This window comes from Myotis yumanensis, unplaced genomic scaffold (genome assembly GCF_028538775.1).
Source record: "Myotis yumanensis isolate MYYU_CA2020_CCGP unplaced genomic scaffold, mMyoYum1.0.hap1 SCAF_14, whole genome shotgun sequence".
NCBI lineage: Eukaryota > Metazoa > Chordata > Mammalia > Chiroptera > Vespertilionidae > Myotis > Myotis yumanensis.
The window spans coordinates 40,203,188-40,218,537 of record NW_027223765.1 but is presented as its reverse complement, the minus strand read 5'-3'; the positions used below and the strand labels follow the sequence as shown (position 1 = coordinate 40,218,537).

The 15,350-nt window shown below is 55.7% G+C and overlaps 1 protein-coding gene across 1 annotated transcript; it reads right to left on the bottom strand.

Moving 5' to 3' along the window:
* Nucleotides 1-1,869: 1,869 nt before the first annotated feature.
* LOC138992651 (inter-alpha-trypsin inhibitor heavy chain H3-like) lies at nucleotides 1,870-13,872 on the bottom strand. The gene is made up of 18 exons (XM_070391491.1): nucleotides 13,780-13,872; nucleotides 13,110-13,130; nucleotides 11,380-11,505; nucleotides 10,969-11,085; nucleotides 10,330-10,498; nucleotides 9,633-9,758; nucleotides 9,159-9,331; nucleotides 7,799-7,984; nucleotides 7,494-7,633; nucleotides 6,701-6,855; nucleotides 6,011-6,025; nucleotides 4,988-5,011; nucleotides 4,712-4,747; nucleotides 4,465-4,578; nucleotides 3,763-3,967; nucleotides 2,910-3,079; nucleotides 2,623-2,734; nucleotides 1,870-2,301 (listed from the first exon to the last, which is right to left on the bottom strand). The coding sequence occupies exons 1-18, from the start codon at nucleotides 13,870-13,872 to the stop codon at nucleotides 2,172-2,174; spliced, it is 2,112 nt and encodes a 703-aa protein (XP_070247592.1). The 3' UTR covers nucleotides 1,870-2,171.
* Nucleotides 13,873-15,350: the final 1,478 nt, after the last annotated feature.

The window sequence follows — 15,350 nt, the reverse complement described above, 5'->3', positions numbered from 1 at the left end:
TGCTGCAAGGATCCCAGAGGGAGTCACCTTGTTCCACCTGGGGAATATCGGGAACCTTCCTGGAAAGTGGCGTGGCTGGGGCTGAGTTTTGACGAATAAAGAGTAGTCAGCCCAGTAGAAAAGGAGGACAAGGGCACTGGGTCGAGAGCCAGGACATTGTGCAGTGAGTTCAGGGTAGGGGAAGGGAAGCATGGGGTGAGGAGGCAGTTGGAGAGGTGGAGAAGCAGGGCCAGGCCAGCACTGGCTGGGTGCCCCTTGCCATGGAGCATGGTTTCTATCCTGAAAGCCAGGGAGTCATCAGAGGACTGGGTTGAGGACAGAATCTGCCTGGAATTGGCCTGCAAGGAGGCCTCCCTGACTGTGTTGAGGGAGGGGAAGGGGCAGATTTGGGCTGGGGCCTCCTCTGCCTTGCTGCCAACCTGCCAGGCTAGGCAGCTAGCTGAGTGGCAGGACAAAGCAGGTACTTCAGGAGGACCAGAAACCATATGAAGATGCCTCTTCACACCCTCCATCTGGCAGGATCTTTCTCCCCATTTCACAGATGTGAAAACTGACCTCAGGATGACTGGTTTAAAGCTACATGGCTCCTCAGCCGACCTGGGACTGAATGGGTGGCAGGGCTTGCCTACTTGAGAATGTCCTTTCCCAGGCTGGGCCCTTTTTGCCAGCGCAGCCTGCACACCTGCCATCTTTACTCTGGAGCTGTGTCTCACGTGGCCCTCTCCCTAGAGGAGCAGCAGCCCCAGGCCACAAGTTACCTCTCTTAGACGCATGGGGGTAGGGGGACTCCTCTGATAATAAATGTTTCCTCCTGGACTGCCCTCCATACCCTCTCCCGGACCCCAGGCTGGTGTCCCTAGGAAATCCAGAGGGGCCCCTGGAGTGAGAGGTAGGAAAACCTCCCTGTGGCCCATGACCAGATCCCATCCACACCCCTACTGGCATTCCTGATCCTTCCCAATCAGAAGCCAGCCTCCTCTGGCCTTATTGTGTCCCTTGCTGTGCCATGGAGCAAAGCTGCCCACTGTTCCCTTCAAAGGAGTAGCCTCTATCCAGCATGCTCTTAGCCCTGCAGGCAGAGAGAGCAGCAGAGGCAAAGAATCTGGGGCAGGAGGGGTTATGTTTCAGAACTGGAAGCAGTCTTTGTGTCTGGAACCCAGAAAGTAGAGGGAAATGCCTGGATCATGGAGGTGATAAAGCTGAGAAGCCATAGGAAGGACTTTTATCTTTGTCCCAAGAGCAATGGGAGGGAGATGTCATTGACAGGGTGTAGGCAGGGAGCAATGATTGGTTCTGCTGTGGAAAGCTCTCTCTCTGGAAGCAGGGAGATCCAGGAAGGGGCAGTTACAGTGATTCAGCTGGGAGAGGTTCTCAGGACTTTGTGGGGTATGATTGGAGGATCCCAAGGGTCCCCAGCCCAACTGAAGGTAAATTTGAGGCACCCATGCTCACAGGACCTGGTCATTAAGCTGTGTGCCCCAAGGTGCTAGCCCAGGATGTTGGGTTTATCTGATGAACAAATGGGTGGTTGGTGGGTGGATGGATGGATGAATGGACAAACAGAGGGTGGGTGGGTGGGTGGGTGGATGGATGGATGGATGGATGGATGGATATTGGGTGAGTGGGTGGGTGGGTGGGTGGATGGATGGATGGATGGATGGATGGATAGTGGGTGATTGAGTGGATGGATGGCATCTACAATCCGCTGTAGGCTGTGCCAGCCCTGGAGGACTCTCTGCTTCTGAGTAACAGAAGGGCCTCCAGGCCTGAAGGGCCCCACAGGAGCTCCTGAGCAAGGACCAGACTTTCCTCATGACCCTTTTGGCCTCTGAAATGCACTCAGCCCTTCCCAGCTTCTCAGAGACTCTTTGCTCCAGAGTCAATTTTTTATTTATTTTTTCCTCATACATTTGACTTGCCAAACTGTGACACCAACCAGCCCTTTCCTTCAGCCACATTGCTGGGGAGGCCCAGGATGTTGCCTTCCTAGGAGCCAGTCCTTCCTTTGAGCTGCCTCAGGTCCCGGCTGGTGTTCCCCAGAGCAGGGCCGGAGAGAAGCATGCACAGGCTGGCAGCGGTCTGCTTTCCACCGTGTCCTCTATTGTCACAGCCCTCCCTCAGGCCTGGCTCTGTGCCCCTGCTCCAGAAGCGAGGCCAGCTGGGCCAGCCACTCAGAACAGGTCAGAGACAATGTAGTCGCTGTGGACCCCATCAATCACCCCTTGGCCGTTGTTGTGGACGAACCAGCAGCCCACCTGAGTGCCATTATGGACATCCTTCCTGTAGTCTTTCTGGTAGCCCCTGGAGAAGGGAGACAGATGCTGTGATACACAGGTATGCGAGATGGCTGCTACTCTCATGGACCAAGGTTGAAAAAGGGTGTGACGTTGCCAATTCCATAATTCTCTGGCCAAGAATGAGGTTGCATGGTTACTCCTTCTAGGGGGCTGAGTTTGGCCTTTCCCTGATTCGGAGGGGCCTCGAGCTGGCCAGGACCCCAGAGGGAAATGAGGGAACCCCACAGAAGACAAAGCCTGCTGGACCAATGTGTGTGGGCACAGAGGGCTCTTTCCTCCTGGCTTGTTAGTGGGCAGGGTGAGGATGTCAGATGGGTTCCCGCACCTGGTGACTGCCAGCCGATGTTTCTTCACTAGCATCGTGGCATGTATCTTGGAGGGGTCATTGCCTGGGTTGAAGTCAGACACTTGAAAAGAAAGGGGGTGGAAGAATTGTCCTGGGAAGAAAAACATTTACTCTGTCAGCCCCTGCCATCGCCCCAGGTAGCATGGCCGCTGGCCTTCCAGGGTTAAGGCAAAGGCTGAGGGGGGTGCTATCTGTCGGCCATGGAGAGGCTAGGATGGCCTTTCACATGGCTTTTCCCTCTGCCCTGAACAGCCTGAAGCTTATACCCAGCAACCCGTGTGACTTTGTTGACATCTTGTCACTGTCCAGCACGTAGAAGCCCAGAAAGTGAAGGTGGATGTGATGTTCCTTCCACACCTGGTGCAGAACCACCTTAAAGGTAATCCCTTTTCCAAAGGAGACCACCATAGCCTCCCTGTTGGTCTTCACGGAGAACCTACGGGAGGAGAGGAGGACAGCAAGGGGCACAGTGGCCATGACACCAGGCATCTGAATCAAGGACATCTTGGCAGAGCCCTCCCTGTGCATGGCACCTGAGAACACTAAGACTCCAGAAACTATCTCAGGGGTGTTGGAGGAAAGACATGTCATGCGTGCCGACTATATCTCCCCTGAATGCATTCTTGCTCCTCCTTAAGCAGGAAAGGGGCTGTCCTCGGCATCCGGAGGCCTGGGATCCAGTCCCAGCTCAGCCACTAGTTTCCTGGGCAGGTTCTACCCCTTTTCTGAGCCTCAGTGGGAGTAACACTCCTGCCCTGCCTCCCAGGTTCTGGGTAATCTAAAGACATAGGAGAGGCTGAGCGGCTTGGGAACTAATAAATTCCCCCAGAGAAGATGCAAATAGGATTCTTGCTGTTACCAGATTGCCACGCCTACCTGATCCTTGGGTCCATGTAGCCCTTCCCTCAAGGTCAGCCCTATGAACTGTCCAGCTACCAATTCTGGTTCTCACAGGGACCCTAGGGCTTGGCTCAGGTCTACCATGGTCACCCTCCCCCGGGGCAGGGGCTGAACTCTGAGGACACCACTCTTCCCTGTAACCCTGTATGGATCTTCTGTCCTCAGATTTCTACAAATCCTTCAAGCCTCCTTCTATCGAGTCCCGGTATGGGGCCTTACCTTTCCGAGGTGACCGTGACTGTGTCCAGCCATCTGAAAGTACTCTGTGCAGCCCCATTCTTCAGGATAATCTTCTCTGTGGTCACCTCAATCCGCAAGTCCATCAGAGCATTGACAATGCCCACTTTGCCAAGGTAAGTCTTTCTGTTCTTAGAGTTAGAGCTGTTTCCCTTGTCACCAATGATCTGCCCATTTACTGTGAAGCCTGCCAGGGGCAAGGGGTAGTAAGAGACCAGCGAGATCTTCTTATCAGCTGGCTGTTAAGGATGTGCCTTCCTCCTCAGCCAGACTTGCTGTGAGATATCAGAGTGAGGGTCCCAAGAAGAGACCAGAACTTCCCAGTTAACCCAATCTGCTCCTAGACACTCTGGGTCACACTGGTGGCTTAGGGCCCACAGTGTAGACCTGTCTCTTTGCCTGGGCCAGGAAGTATTATTGTTCAGAGAAAAAGGATCCCCAGCCACAGGCTGAGTCCTGCCTGCAGGGCCAGGCTGCCCTTAACTCTAACCATCTCCCCAACACACTGGCCCCTGGGGAACTTGGCTAGCCTGTGGTTTGGACAGCCCTCTCCAGCATGTAATGCCATGTATAAAGATGGGCCCATTGTGGGCAAATGGAGGACCTGGTCCATGTGCCCACCCTGGTAGTTTCCAGGCCTTCCCAGGAAGACCCTTGGCCCCAGCCCCACCCTGCAGCCCCCACCTGTAATGGGGTCCTCAATGAGGCGCAGCACTGTGCCTGGTTCTTCATCAATGTTGAAGCAGATGGCATCCTTTTTCCCTCGGACTTGGATGATGAAGTGGGGGTCTCCGTCCACTGAGGGCACATCAGAGAAAGGGCTAATGCTGGGGCCTCACCCACTGGCCTCTGTGGGATGGACTCCTAGGCCGGCAGGAGGCACTGGGCCCTGTGCCCTGAGCCTTGCCCCCGGAAAAGCCGGGGAACTCACCATAATAGTAGGGTGAAGAAGGAGGCTGGTAGCTGGCTGTGGACACAAAGGGAGAGAAGGCTGAACTAAACAAGCAGGCCTGGGGACGCACCAGACCCCACCCAGAGTTTGGTTCATACCCTCCCCTTCCTGCTTCCTAATGCTCTCAACACCCACCCACCCCCATCTTCTCAGGATCCAACAATCTGCCTGCCCCAGAGAGCTGATTTAGGAAGACTCAGGGAGATGGGCAGGGCTGTGCTGGGGCAGAGGACTGTGGCCACGATGTTTACTCACTCTGGTAAGCCATGGCAGCAGTCACTGAAAAAAGAAGTCAAAGGGCAGTTGTGAGCGGGGACCTCTCGTGCCTTATTCCCAACACCTGTGCCTTTTACCTGTCTAAGGGCTAGCAGTGCGCAGTGAAACCCCAGCACTGACTGACAGAGGGTGGGGTGTGAGCCTTAGCTTAGGCTATGGAAATGGGGGCATGCCCAGGAACTTCTTTCTAGGACTGGTGGTGATATGGTGCGATTTTAAGGCCAAGGGTGTGGCTCTTTGATATGGCTAAAATGCAAGGCATCAGATGGTCAGCTTGTCTGTCATGAGTAATGCTCACAGCAGATCCTGCCCGCCACTCTTGAACTCCTGCCCCATCTCTTGTTGGGGTGGGATGAGGCTTACAGCTGTCCTTGGTAGTAACACACACACACATACACACACCATGTGCACATACACACCAGTGATGTACACTTGACAGGGTTATTCTAAGGGGAAAGCTGGATAGAACAACCTGTATTGATGGAGGTGAGGCAGGCAGGGGCTGGGGTAGCTCTGCCTGGTGTTGATGGGCTTGTGAGGGGTGAGGCTCTAATTTTAACATGAGAGAGACACAGGGGGCTGTGAATTTCAGCTCAGGCACTGCAGCAAGTCTGCCTGGGCCAGAGCGCTGGCTCAGCCACCTGTGGACGGAGTCCTTGCACAAACACACCTAACCTCTGTGCCTCAGTTTCCTCACAGTAAAATGAGAACCTTACTCAGAGGGTTGCCCTGGACTCATCAAGTGTGATGCCTGATATGGGACATGCTCCTTTTGCAGGCCACATAATACTCTCCTACTGACTGTCCCTCCTTGGGCAGAGGAAGTCACCTCCAATCAACGGACAAGGGCCCTGGTGCTCAGAGAGGGGCAGAGCCAGGCCCAAAGTTGCTCATGAGTGGGCAGCACAGCTGGGACCTGAGCCCAGGCAAACTCAGAAAGGCCTCCTGGGTTCTCTCTTGTCTCCCTCCCAAGACCCCACCCAGCTGCTGGCTGAAGCTCACCTGATTCCTCAGGCCCTGTGAGGGAAGAAGGGGAGAAATGTGTTAGAAGCCACAGACGCTTGGGGTCTGGGCCAATGTGATCAATATGCTGCCTGTCCAACCAGCCCCAGGCTGTGGGCCTCCCAGCAGCCAGCTGTGCTCCCAGAACCAGGAGCTCCTGGCCTGGCCTGGACCAGCTCTTTGCCTCCCATGCCACCCTATTACCCCCACCCCACCCCCCGCCAGCCTGTGTGGCCAGTTGTGGGGGATACTCAGGACTCCTCTCTTGGGGTATGGTGAGCAGCCTGGGCCCAGCCTCCAGCTCTCAGAGCCTCTTCCTCTGGCCATCCCCAGGCGAGTGCTCAGGGCTTAGCTTTAAGCCTGGGAGTGCTTCTCCCTATCTAACTGAGTCCTTCCATGTTGCAGCCTAAGTCCCTCTCCCGGAAGTGACCCTGGGCAGGTCCTCACTCCTGTACTCATATCCCTTTAGAGACTCAGAGGCCCTGATCCCCCCACCCCCCACTGTCCACGCGATGGCTTTACTCCCTCCACACACGCTCCCCAGCGCTTGACCAGCTTTCCTTCAGTGCCCCTGGGCCTGCTCTTCAGTGGGGCTGGGTCTCCTCAGCCTGGCCCACTCCTCTCAGGACCCCCATGGCCCCGGTCCTAGAGGAAGGCCTCCCAGTTCTGGCCTTCACTCCCTGTGTCCACCTTCGCCAGGCTTGTCAGCAATAGCCATCTGGTTGTCAGTGTCCTCAGGCTTGGTCACCACCATGGAGGTCAGTGGAGTCACAAAGTGGTACTTGAGGGACAGGTCCAGGGCCTGGGCTGTGAGGTTCTCCTTCTCACTTCCATGGGCGTTCTTGCTGTAGGGAGGGGCGTGGCGAGAGGGTCAGCCTGGAGCTCAGCTCCCTGCCCATCGTCCCTACATTGACCCCCAGCACCAGGCCAGGAGCCCCAGTGGCAGCCCAGGACCCCCTGTGTCCAGGGTGGAGCCTGCTAGAGCTCAGAAAATACTGGTTCACCAGCTCCCTGGGACAGATGGACAGGCTGTGCTTCCTCTCTGAGGGGACTCCGTCTCCCCAGCTATAACATATAAGGGGCTTGCAATGGCCACTGCAACAGCCACTCCTGGTGAGTGCTCAGCAGGCTCCAGGCCCTGCACCAGGGACTTCACAGGCTAGTCCCTCCTAATAGGAGGCTGACATGCCTCTCCAGTGGGCCCCGGCTCTGCCCTCTGGGGACTGAGGGCATCGCTCTCCATCGCTGTCCCTGGATATCAGGCTGGGCTCTGCCCTGGAAAACATTCTGATGGACTGGAGAAAAAAGAGGGCAGACCAGCCAAGCATGACCCTGGGGTGCACTTCCTTCCCAGGTGTGGCCCGGTCATCTTCCTCTTGGGCACCCGCAGAGCAGAGCCTGCCAGGGGCAGGCACAGGGAGAGGCTGGGGCAGTGCCAGGGCCCAGTGCGGGGCCGGCTCTGTGAGGGGTGGTCCTGGGTCACCGTTTGTCCAGCAGCTGCTCAATGGTGAGGTAGGCCCAGAGCCGCTCGATGTAGCTCCCGAAAATGTAGTCCTGCTCCTGCAGGGCCTTCTCCATCTCCTTCAAGTCCACGTCCTCCGTGAAGGTCAGGTCAGTGAGCGCCTGGGGCAGGGGTGGGAGAAGGTGAGAAGCACAAGGAATGGAGGCCTGAAGCCAGGTGGGCCCGGTTCAGGGGCTGCCACTGCTGGACTGTCAGCCTGTAGGCACAGGCTCCATCACTGCTTGATCCCCCATCCCCAGCCCATATCCACGCCCAGCCCAGCTTACCCCGTGGCCCTTCACATCTGCCTTAAAATTGTTCATGTCCTCGTCCACCAGGCGCCCAGCCACCACGATCTCAGAGCCATCATAGAGGTGCTGGTAAGTGTTGCGGGTCAGGTCCAGGATAGCGTTCTCAGGGTACTCCACCTCCACTGCCGTCAGCAGCGGGTTGGCCACCTCCTCATAGAAGCCCTGGAGTCCGAGAAGGGACCTGGTCATCTCAGGCCACCAGGGCAGGCGGGCACGGAGAGGAGAGTGGGAGGGTTCTCACTGACGCCTCCGAAGGTTGTTGAGTCCCACAGGCTGGGCTGGGCCCAACCTGAACCCCACATCTACATGGGCCTGGCTGTGCCCTTCCGTGTGTGGGGGCTCCCTCTGCTACCCCAACCCCACCCCACCCCAGCCCCCCCCCCCCCCCGCACCCAGAAAATTGCAAGTGTTCTTGCACTAGAAAGCACTCAAGAAATGCTTGTTGGAATGAAGGGGAGGAGGAGAGAAGGACAGGAGGAGAGGCTGCCTAGAGATGGTGTAGGGTGGGAGCAGGTGGGGATGGAGGCCCAGGGGTCCACAGAGCGGCGGAGATGCAGGCACCTGCGCCAGGAAGGGTGAGTGTTGCCAGATTTAGTGAATGAAAGTGTAGGACATGCAGGTAAGTTGGAATGTCAGATAAACAAGAAGTTAATTTTGTTATAAGTATATCTGTTATGGGCTGAGTTTTGTGCCCCCCAAATACCCAAATACGTAGGTTAAATTCCTTACCCCCAGTCCCTCAAGATGTGGCCTTGTTTGGACACAGGGTCTTTACAGAGGTGACCAATTCAAAATGAGGTCTTTGGGATGGACCCCTATGCAATGTGCCTGGTATCCGTATGGAAAGGGGACAGACACACACAGGGGAGAGGATGTGAAGAGACAGGGAGAGAGGCCTGGCAGATCCCCCCTCGGGGCCCTCACAAGGAACCAACCCTGTTGACACCTGATCTTGGACGTCCAGCCTCCAGGACTGTGAGACAGTACATTTCTGCTGTAAGCCTCTCAGTTTGTAGCACTTTGTCCTGGCAGCCCCCGCAAACTAATACCGTGTCCTGTGCAATCTTTAGGGCAGACTTACACTGAAAATTACTTTTTTTTTTTCAGAAATTCATATTTAAGCGATGTCCTATATGTGCTCTGGCAAGCCTATGGAGGAACCCCTTCCATGCAGCCTGATGACGATGCTAGAACCATTAATGATGGGTAAGAACCAGAGGTAGATTTCAACTTAAGCGAAAGTTCTCTCTAATTATTGAAATGACCACCCAAAGGCATAGCTCCCTGAGGAAGGAATGAGCCCCTCATTCCTGGAGGGGTGCAAGACAAGGCATACCTGCAGCTGCAAGTTGGCATCGGAATCCTCATAAATGTGCCGGGCAAACCCATTGTTCTCCAGGGCCATGCTTTCCAGGAAGTTATAATTCAGATCCTTGCCAAAGCCCAGGGTATATAAGGGGAACCTGCCTCCAATGGCACTCAGCACGTTCTTCTGTATTCTTCTTACATCTGCAGGATAAAGGGGTGTTCACACTCTAGCCGCCACCCAGACAACTGTCTGGACTCACTCTGTCTGAAGAGATCTGACTCCTGTACGTGCAGTGCGGGAGGGGTCGTGGTCAGGAGCCTTTGACAGGCCAGTGGGTGGGGAGCCCTGGCAGGGGGAGGCAGGTCCCTCCCCTCAAGGGGCTCACAGTCCACAGGGGCCCTGGGGAGAGCTGCCCAAGGTCTTACAGCAAGCAGGCTACAGAGCCAGGAGCGGCAGCCAGGCAATGGGGATCTGTTTTAGAGCCATGGCCGCCTGCCTCACCAGTATCAGGGTGCCCGTCGGTCAGCATGATGACGATGGAGGTGCTCCTCTCTGGCACTGTGTGCTCCTCCCGGGCCTTGTTCAGCATGCTGATGCCTGTCAGCAGCCCGTCGTTCATGTTGGTGCCTGACACACAGAGAGCACCATGGGAGGGGCCCTCAGTGGACCATCGTGGAGGAGGGGGTTGGGACATTGGCCCTGATCATGTGCCCAAGGACTGTCTGCGAGTACGTGGTGGTACTCAGTAAATACTGACTAGTGAGTGAAGAATGAGTGATTTAAACTTTCAAACAGGGTAAAACCTGCCTCTCAGGGTTGCTGCAGGAATAGAAGCACATGGTGATGGTAAAAACAATTTGGGAATCAATCAGATGGACTCCCGGCCCTTCACCGGGAGGAGAGGGGAGCAGTACAGACATCACTTGTGATTTTCTGTAAGAAACGACCAACAGTAAAGGTTCTCTGTGGCCTGATCTTGCTGGGAGTTGGGGTGCACCCGCATCATGGGTTAGAAACAGACAGATGGGTTTTCTTAGACCCTGAGATCAAGCCTAAGGACCCCACCCCACTCCCGCCTCTACCCCCAGCCAGGGTCTGCCGGCCTGGCCAGCAAAGCCTGTGCCCCAGGGAGGAGGGAAACAGGCTGCTGAGGCAGAGGGAGGGGCAGTGAGAACGTTGCTCTCTCCTCTGTTCTTACTTCCTCGAAGTCCCATGTTCTTCACAAACTCCCTGGCCTCCTGGATGTTCTCAGGAGTGGCTTGAACTAAAGTGTCTTTCCAAGTGGTCACATGGGAATCGAACAGGATGAAATTCAGGTAGTCCTCCTCTTTTATATCCTCCAGGATTATGAGGAGGGCATCCCTTGTCTGGGAAAGAGAAAGACAGGCAGACAAGAAGCTGGGAGAGGCAGCCACAGACAGCCTGCTTTCTTCGCAGCTGGGCTGGCAATGGGGCCCCTGTGGCCTGCAACAATGGGGGTGGGCATTTGTGCCTTTTTGTCCTATTTTCCTTCCTCCTCTTTCACTGGAAACATCAGCTTTGTCCACTTAAAACAAAACTGTCGCCCATCCTGGGTGGCTCAGTTGGTTTGAGTGTTGTCCTGTACCCCAAAGAGGCTGTAGGTTTGATTTCTGATCAGGGCAAATACCTAGGTTGCAGGCTCAATCCCCAGTTGGTGCACCTATAGGAGGCTACCGATTCGTTTCTCTCTCACATCGATGTTTCTCTTCCCCTGCCTTCCCCTCTCTCTATAAATCTATAAGCATATCCTTGGGTGAGGATTTTTTAAAAATATCTACCCCCCACCTCTCACCCCCACTTGCACAGAAGAGAGTACCTGCTCTATTTTCCGGCCAGACATGGAGATGCTGACATCAATCACGAAGGCCACATTCTTAGGCACCACAGGAAGGCCTTGAGGTGCAAAGAAGTGCACAAAGTAGCCATTGACTATCTGGAGAGGGGAGAGAGAGATGAGAGGTCATGTCCATGAAGCAACCTGGCTAATCTTGCAAATAAAAGCTGACAGTTAGCAGGGCAAGAAGATGATGTCAGTTCCCACCCTCCTGAGTGTGCCACACACGTTCTGGTCTGCCTGCCACCCCCATGCCCTGCAGGAAAGGTGGCCTTGGCCGAGTATCCAGGGTGATGGCGCTAGATGCAGCTGTAGACCCTCTCCCTCCACCCCCCAGCCCTCATCCACTGTGATGCAGAATCCACCAGCCTGATGAAGCCAGTAGGGAGGTACCTGCACGTTGGCTGGAGACTCTCTGTTCACATCGTAAGTTACGATGAAGTCTCCGTTGAGGAGGGTGTCTCCACAGGTTGGGCATGAACGCTGTTGGTCCAAGCTGGGCTTGAAGGACACATGGCCCTGAAGGAGGGACATGGGGGGTCTTGCTCAGCTTGTCCAGTCACCTCCCACTGCAGCCCTCAGCCCATGGGTGCCTTGGGGGCCAAGGCACAGCCCTCATAGGGAGAAGCCCAGAGGTGGGCACCCGGCAGTCCTGCCACCACCCAGCATACACTGGACTTCCTGAGCACTGCTCTCTCCTCGGAGATCAGTGGCAACTTGGAGGACAGTGGCCTTATCTGATGCAGCCTTTGTCTTTCCCTGTTCAGCTAAGTCCCTGTGTTCAGCCTACTTGGCCTTCAGCACTGAGAAGCCACTTAGGGAGGGGAGCTGTGCACCGTGAAAAGGAGCTTCATGTTGGGTGGTATGTGTTGGTGCCAAGAGGAGGAGGAGGCGGGGAAAGGCAGCAAAGCAAGGATGTGGGAGCGGGCACTGCCCTGCAGAAGCCAAGAGCCCTCTGAATGTGTGCTCCTTGGGCCTCACCCTACAAGTCCTGAGTGACTTATGTTTGCTCCTCATGTAAACATGCATGCATCCACAGCCCATGGTCAGCAAGACCCTGGAATAGTAGGGCCTTGAGGATCAGAGTCAACCACTAGCACCAAGAGTAAAGTTCCCTTTCAACTTCCACCTCCTCAATGTGGAGTCAGCAGATCTAAATGACTCCCTCTGGCCTCAGTCTCCTTATCTGTAAAACAGGGGCAGTCACCTGTCCTGCCTACCTCCCAAGGTAGAATGAGAAAGAACTTCACATTATGCCAAGAGGAGAGGGCGAGGGGAGGGAACAAGCCAGGGAGCAGGGCGGCTGAACTGAGGGAGGCTCTAGGGAGATGTCTGGGTTAAACATGGCCTCCTTAACCCTGTAGTCTGTTGCCATGCAGCCTGTAGCCGGTGAGATCTTATAAAAAAACAAACTGACCCTGTTCCCCTCCCTCCTAAAGCCCTCCCGTGCTCCCCATTGCCCTCAGGACAGTGTTCCCCATGCTCTGAGGTCCCCAGGCGGGTCCTGTCACCTCCACTCTGGTGCTCCAGCCAAGCCAGGTCTCTGCCCCTCTGCCCCCGCGGGTCAGAGACCTGTCCCAGCTCTTCCTGCTCACCTTTCACACTTCCATTTAGAAAGCTCGCCCTCTACCCTCCTACTGTGCCCTTTGGTAATTGTGTGATTCTGCCTCCCAAACAGGCACTTACTTCCTGTGCCGAAAATAGAGTGTGGGCAGGACTTCATGTCCCCAATATTCTTTCCCCCGGGAGCCGGGGTTCGGGGGGAGGGTGAACTGGCTCTAGGGAGATGTCTGGGTTAAACATGGATACAAAGATACTCCATGAAGGTGTGACGGGGCCTTTCACCACCCAACCCGGTACCAGCTACCGCTGGGTAAGTGTTAGTGGAAGGAAGGACGGTGCAATGGCCATCCTGGGCTGCATCTGGTGAGGTCCTAGGGGGCATGGCTCTATGGCACTCTTTCCTGGGGGTCTTGAGTCACATGGGGGTCTGGCAGGGTAGGGGCTGTGAGCTGTTTGTCAGCTGTGCAGGACCTGCTGCTATGGCCCAACTCTTCAGCTGTTGAGCAACCAGCTCCACCCTGCCTCCCTCACCATGCCCGGTCCCTGGTGAAAGTCCTCACCTCATCCAGGACGTTTCGTTTCTGGAAAAGCAAAGACAAACACACTGTCAGGTCAAGGCCAAGGCCACTGTGGCTGGGGGGCAAGTGCTTGGCAGAGGCCAGGGTTCAGTGGTGACCCCCACCCGCCCACACACCTTGAAGGGCCTCTGGATATAGGACCCACTTGGAGCCACTTGTCAGAGTAGGAAGGGCTCTGAATAGATGGGGAAAGTGAGATCCGGAGAGAGCAGGTCTCAGGCTTCCCAGGGGAGCAGGACAGGGCTTTTCCCCTGCTCCACAGACCTCGGCTCACTCTGCCTGTCCCTGCACCCGGGTCCATGAGGCCTCCTCGCACAGCACCCCGCACCCCTGCACACCACAGGGCTCAGCCCAGCCTTCCTAGGCGCCTCTGCCCTTTTCTCAGAGGTGGACCTTCACAGCTGCTCAGTGAGGTGAGCAGTTCGTGGTGTATCACCCATTTGACAGGTGGGGAAACAGAGGCCCAGGGAGAGCTAAGAGCCTTGGCCAGAATCAAAGGGTAAGTTTGGAGCCCAGTTCTCCCAAAACCCAGCCCTGTCCCCTGCAGCTCATGACCCCGCCCTCTACCTCCCCCTCCCACATGTAGAGGACCTCCCAGGCTGGGACCTCTGCCCCGTGATGGATCCAGATTGTGAAGAGAGGACAGACTTACCTCAAGTGGCCTGGAGGGGCTTCTTGGGAAGCCAAAGACCACCGAGCTGGAGAGCAGGGCCACGATGAGGCGGGGCCACCAAGCAGATGCCATCACTGAACACGCAGGCCTGGCCTGCAGTCTTTATATGAGCCATCTGACCAGCGGGGTCAGTGACCTCCAGCAGTGCGGGAGGAGCGGGAAGCGGAGGCTGTCTGGGAAGCCGGTGTGCGGATGGAGTAACGGGGCCTGGATTTGCCTGAACCAAAGGGGCCCTGTGGGTATTGTCAACAGCATTGGAACTTCACTCCCAGCGTGAAGTTCTGGGGGACATGGAGGCCTGGGGTCAGCAGAAGCTGTGTGTTGGCAAGTGAGCCCTGGGACTCCCTGGGTGGGGACAAAGGTGTGGAGTCACATTTAGAGCAAATAGCATCTGTCAGCCTCCTTGCCTCTTACCCGCACCACGGCCATGGCCCCTGGATCGCAGCCACCCCCTGCTCAAGGCGGCCAGGCCATGAAACCAGGCCTATCACTCTAAGGCTCTGATTTCCATGGCTGCAGCCCTTGCTCAGTATCCTTCTCTGGTTCTCATGGCCCCAGGGAAAGGATGAACCCCAAGTCCTGTGGCCCAGCTCTCTCTGTTACCTGGTTCCAGCTTGCATTTCTGAACTTTCTCTCCACCCCTGGCATGCCCTCCCCTAGTCTGCACATCGCATCTCTCATCTCTCATCTCTGCCAGCCCCTGTGCCCTCCTCCGGAGCCTTCCTCTTTCATCCCTAGGTGACTGCAGGCAGCTTTGCTGCATTGTTACCCTGTGCTGAGGTTTGCATGTTGAGGTCTGATTAGGGCCTCTGCCAGTGGTTCTCAACCTTTCTAATGCCGCGACCCTTTGATACAGTTCCTCATGTTGTGGTGACCCCCAACCATAAAATTATTTTCCTTCCTACTTCATAACTGTAATTTTGCTAGTGTTATGAATCATAATGTAAATATCTGTTATGCAGGATGTACTTTCAGGGTTCGCGACCCACAGGTTGAGAACCGCTGCCTCTGGGCTCCAGGAGGGCCAGGCCATGTCACATTCATCCCTGAGTTCCCAGGGCCTGGCCAGTGACTCAACTGCCCTCAACCTCTTAAAGAGTCACTTCCCGCCCTGGCAGGGGGCCTCAGTTTATTGGAGCATCATCCATACACCAAAAGATTATAGGTTCGGTTCCCAGCAGGGCACATACCTGGGATGCAAGTTTGATTCCCAGTCAAGGCACATACCTGGGTTTCGGATTTGATCCCCAGTTGGGGCACGTGCAGGAGACAATAGATCAATGTCCCCCTCTCTCCCTCTCTCCCTTCCTCTCTCTCTAAAAATCACTAAAAATATGACCTCAGATGAGGATTAAAAAAAAAAAAGTCATTTCCCAAGTGTGTCCAGTAAGGCTGAAGGCTGGCCTCCAGGACAATGGAAGCATCCAAGGCAGCATCTGGTCCCCTCCACCTCTCCCTGCACCATGGAGAAGGAGACTCCTGGGCCACACCAGGGCCCTACCAGCCCCTGCACCTTCCCAAGTGGCAGCTATGAGCAAAGTGACCCAGTA

What these genes read in the sequence shown, in the direction of transcription:
- LOC138992651 (XM_070391491.1), bottom strand. Translation starts at nt 13,872, where the DNA reads ATGGCATCTGCTTGGTGGCCCCGCCTCATCGTGGCCCTGCTCTCCAGC. An exon ending in GCCCCTCCAGGCCACTTGAG is followed by an intron (nt 13,131 to 13,779) that starts GTAAGTCTGTCC and finishes TTGCTTTTCCAG; the next exon opens with AAACGAAACGTCCTGGATGA. An exon ending in CGACGGGCACCCTGATACTG is followed by an intron (nt 9,332 to 9,632) that starts GTGAGGCAGGCG and finishes TTTATCCTGCAG; the next exon opens with ATGTAAGAAGAATACAGAAG.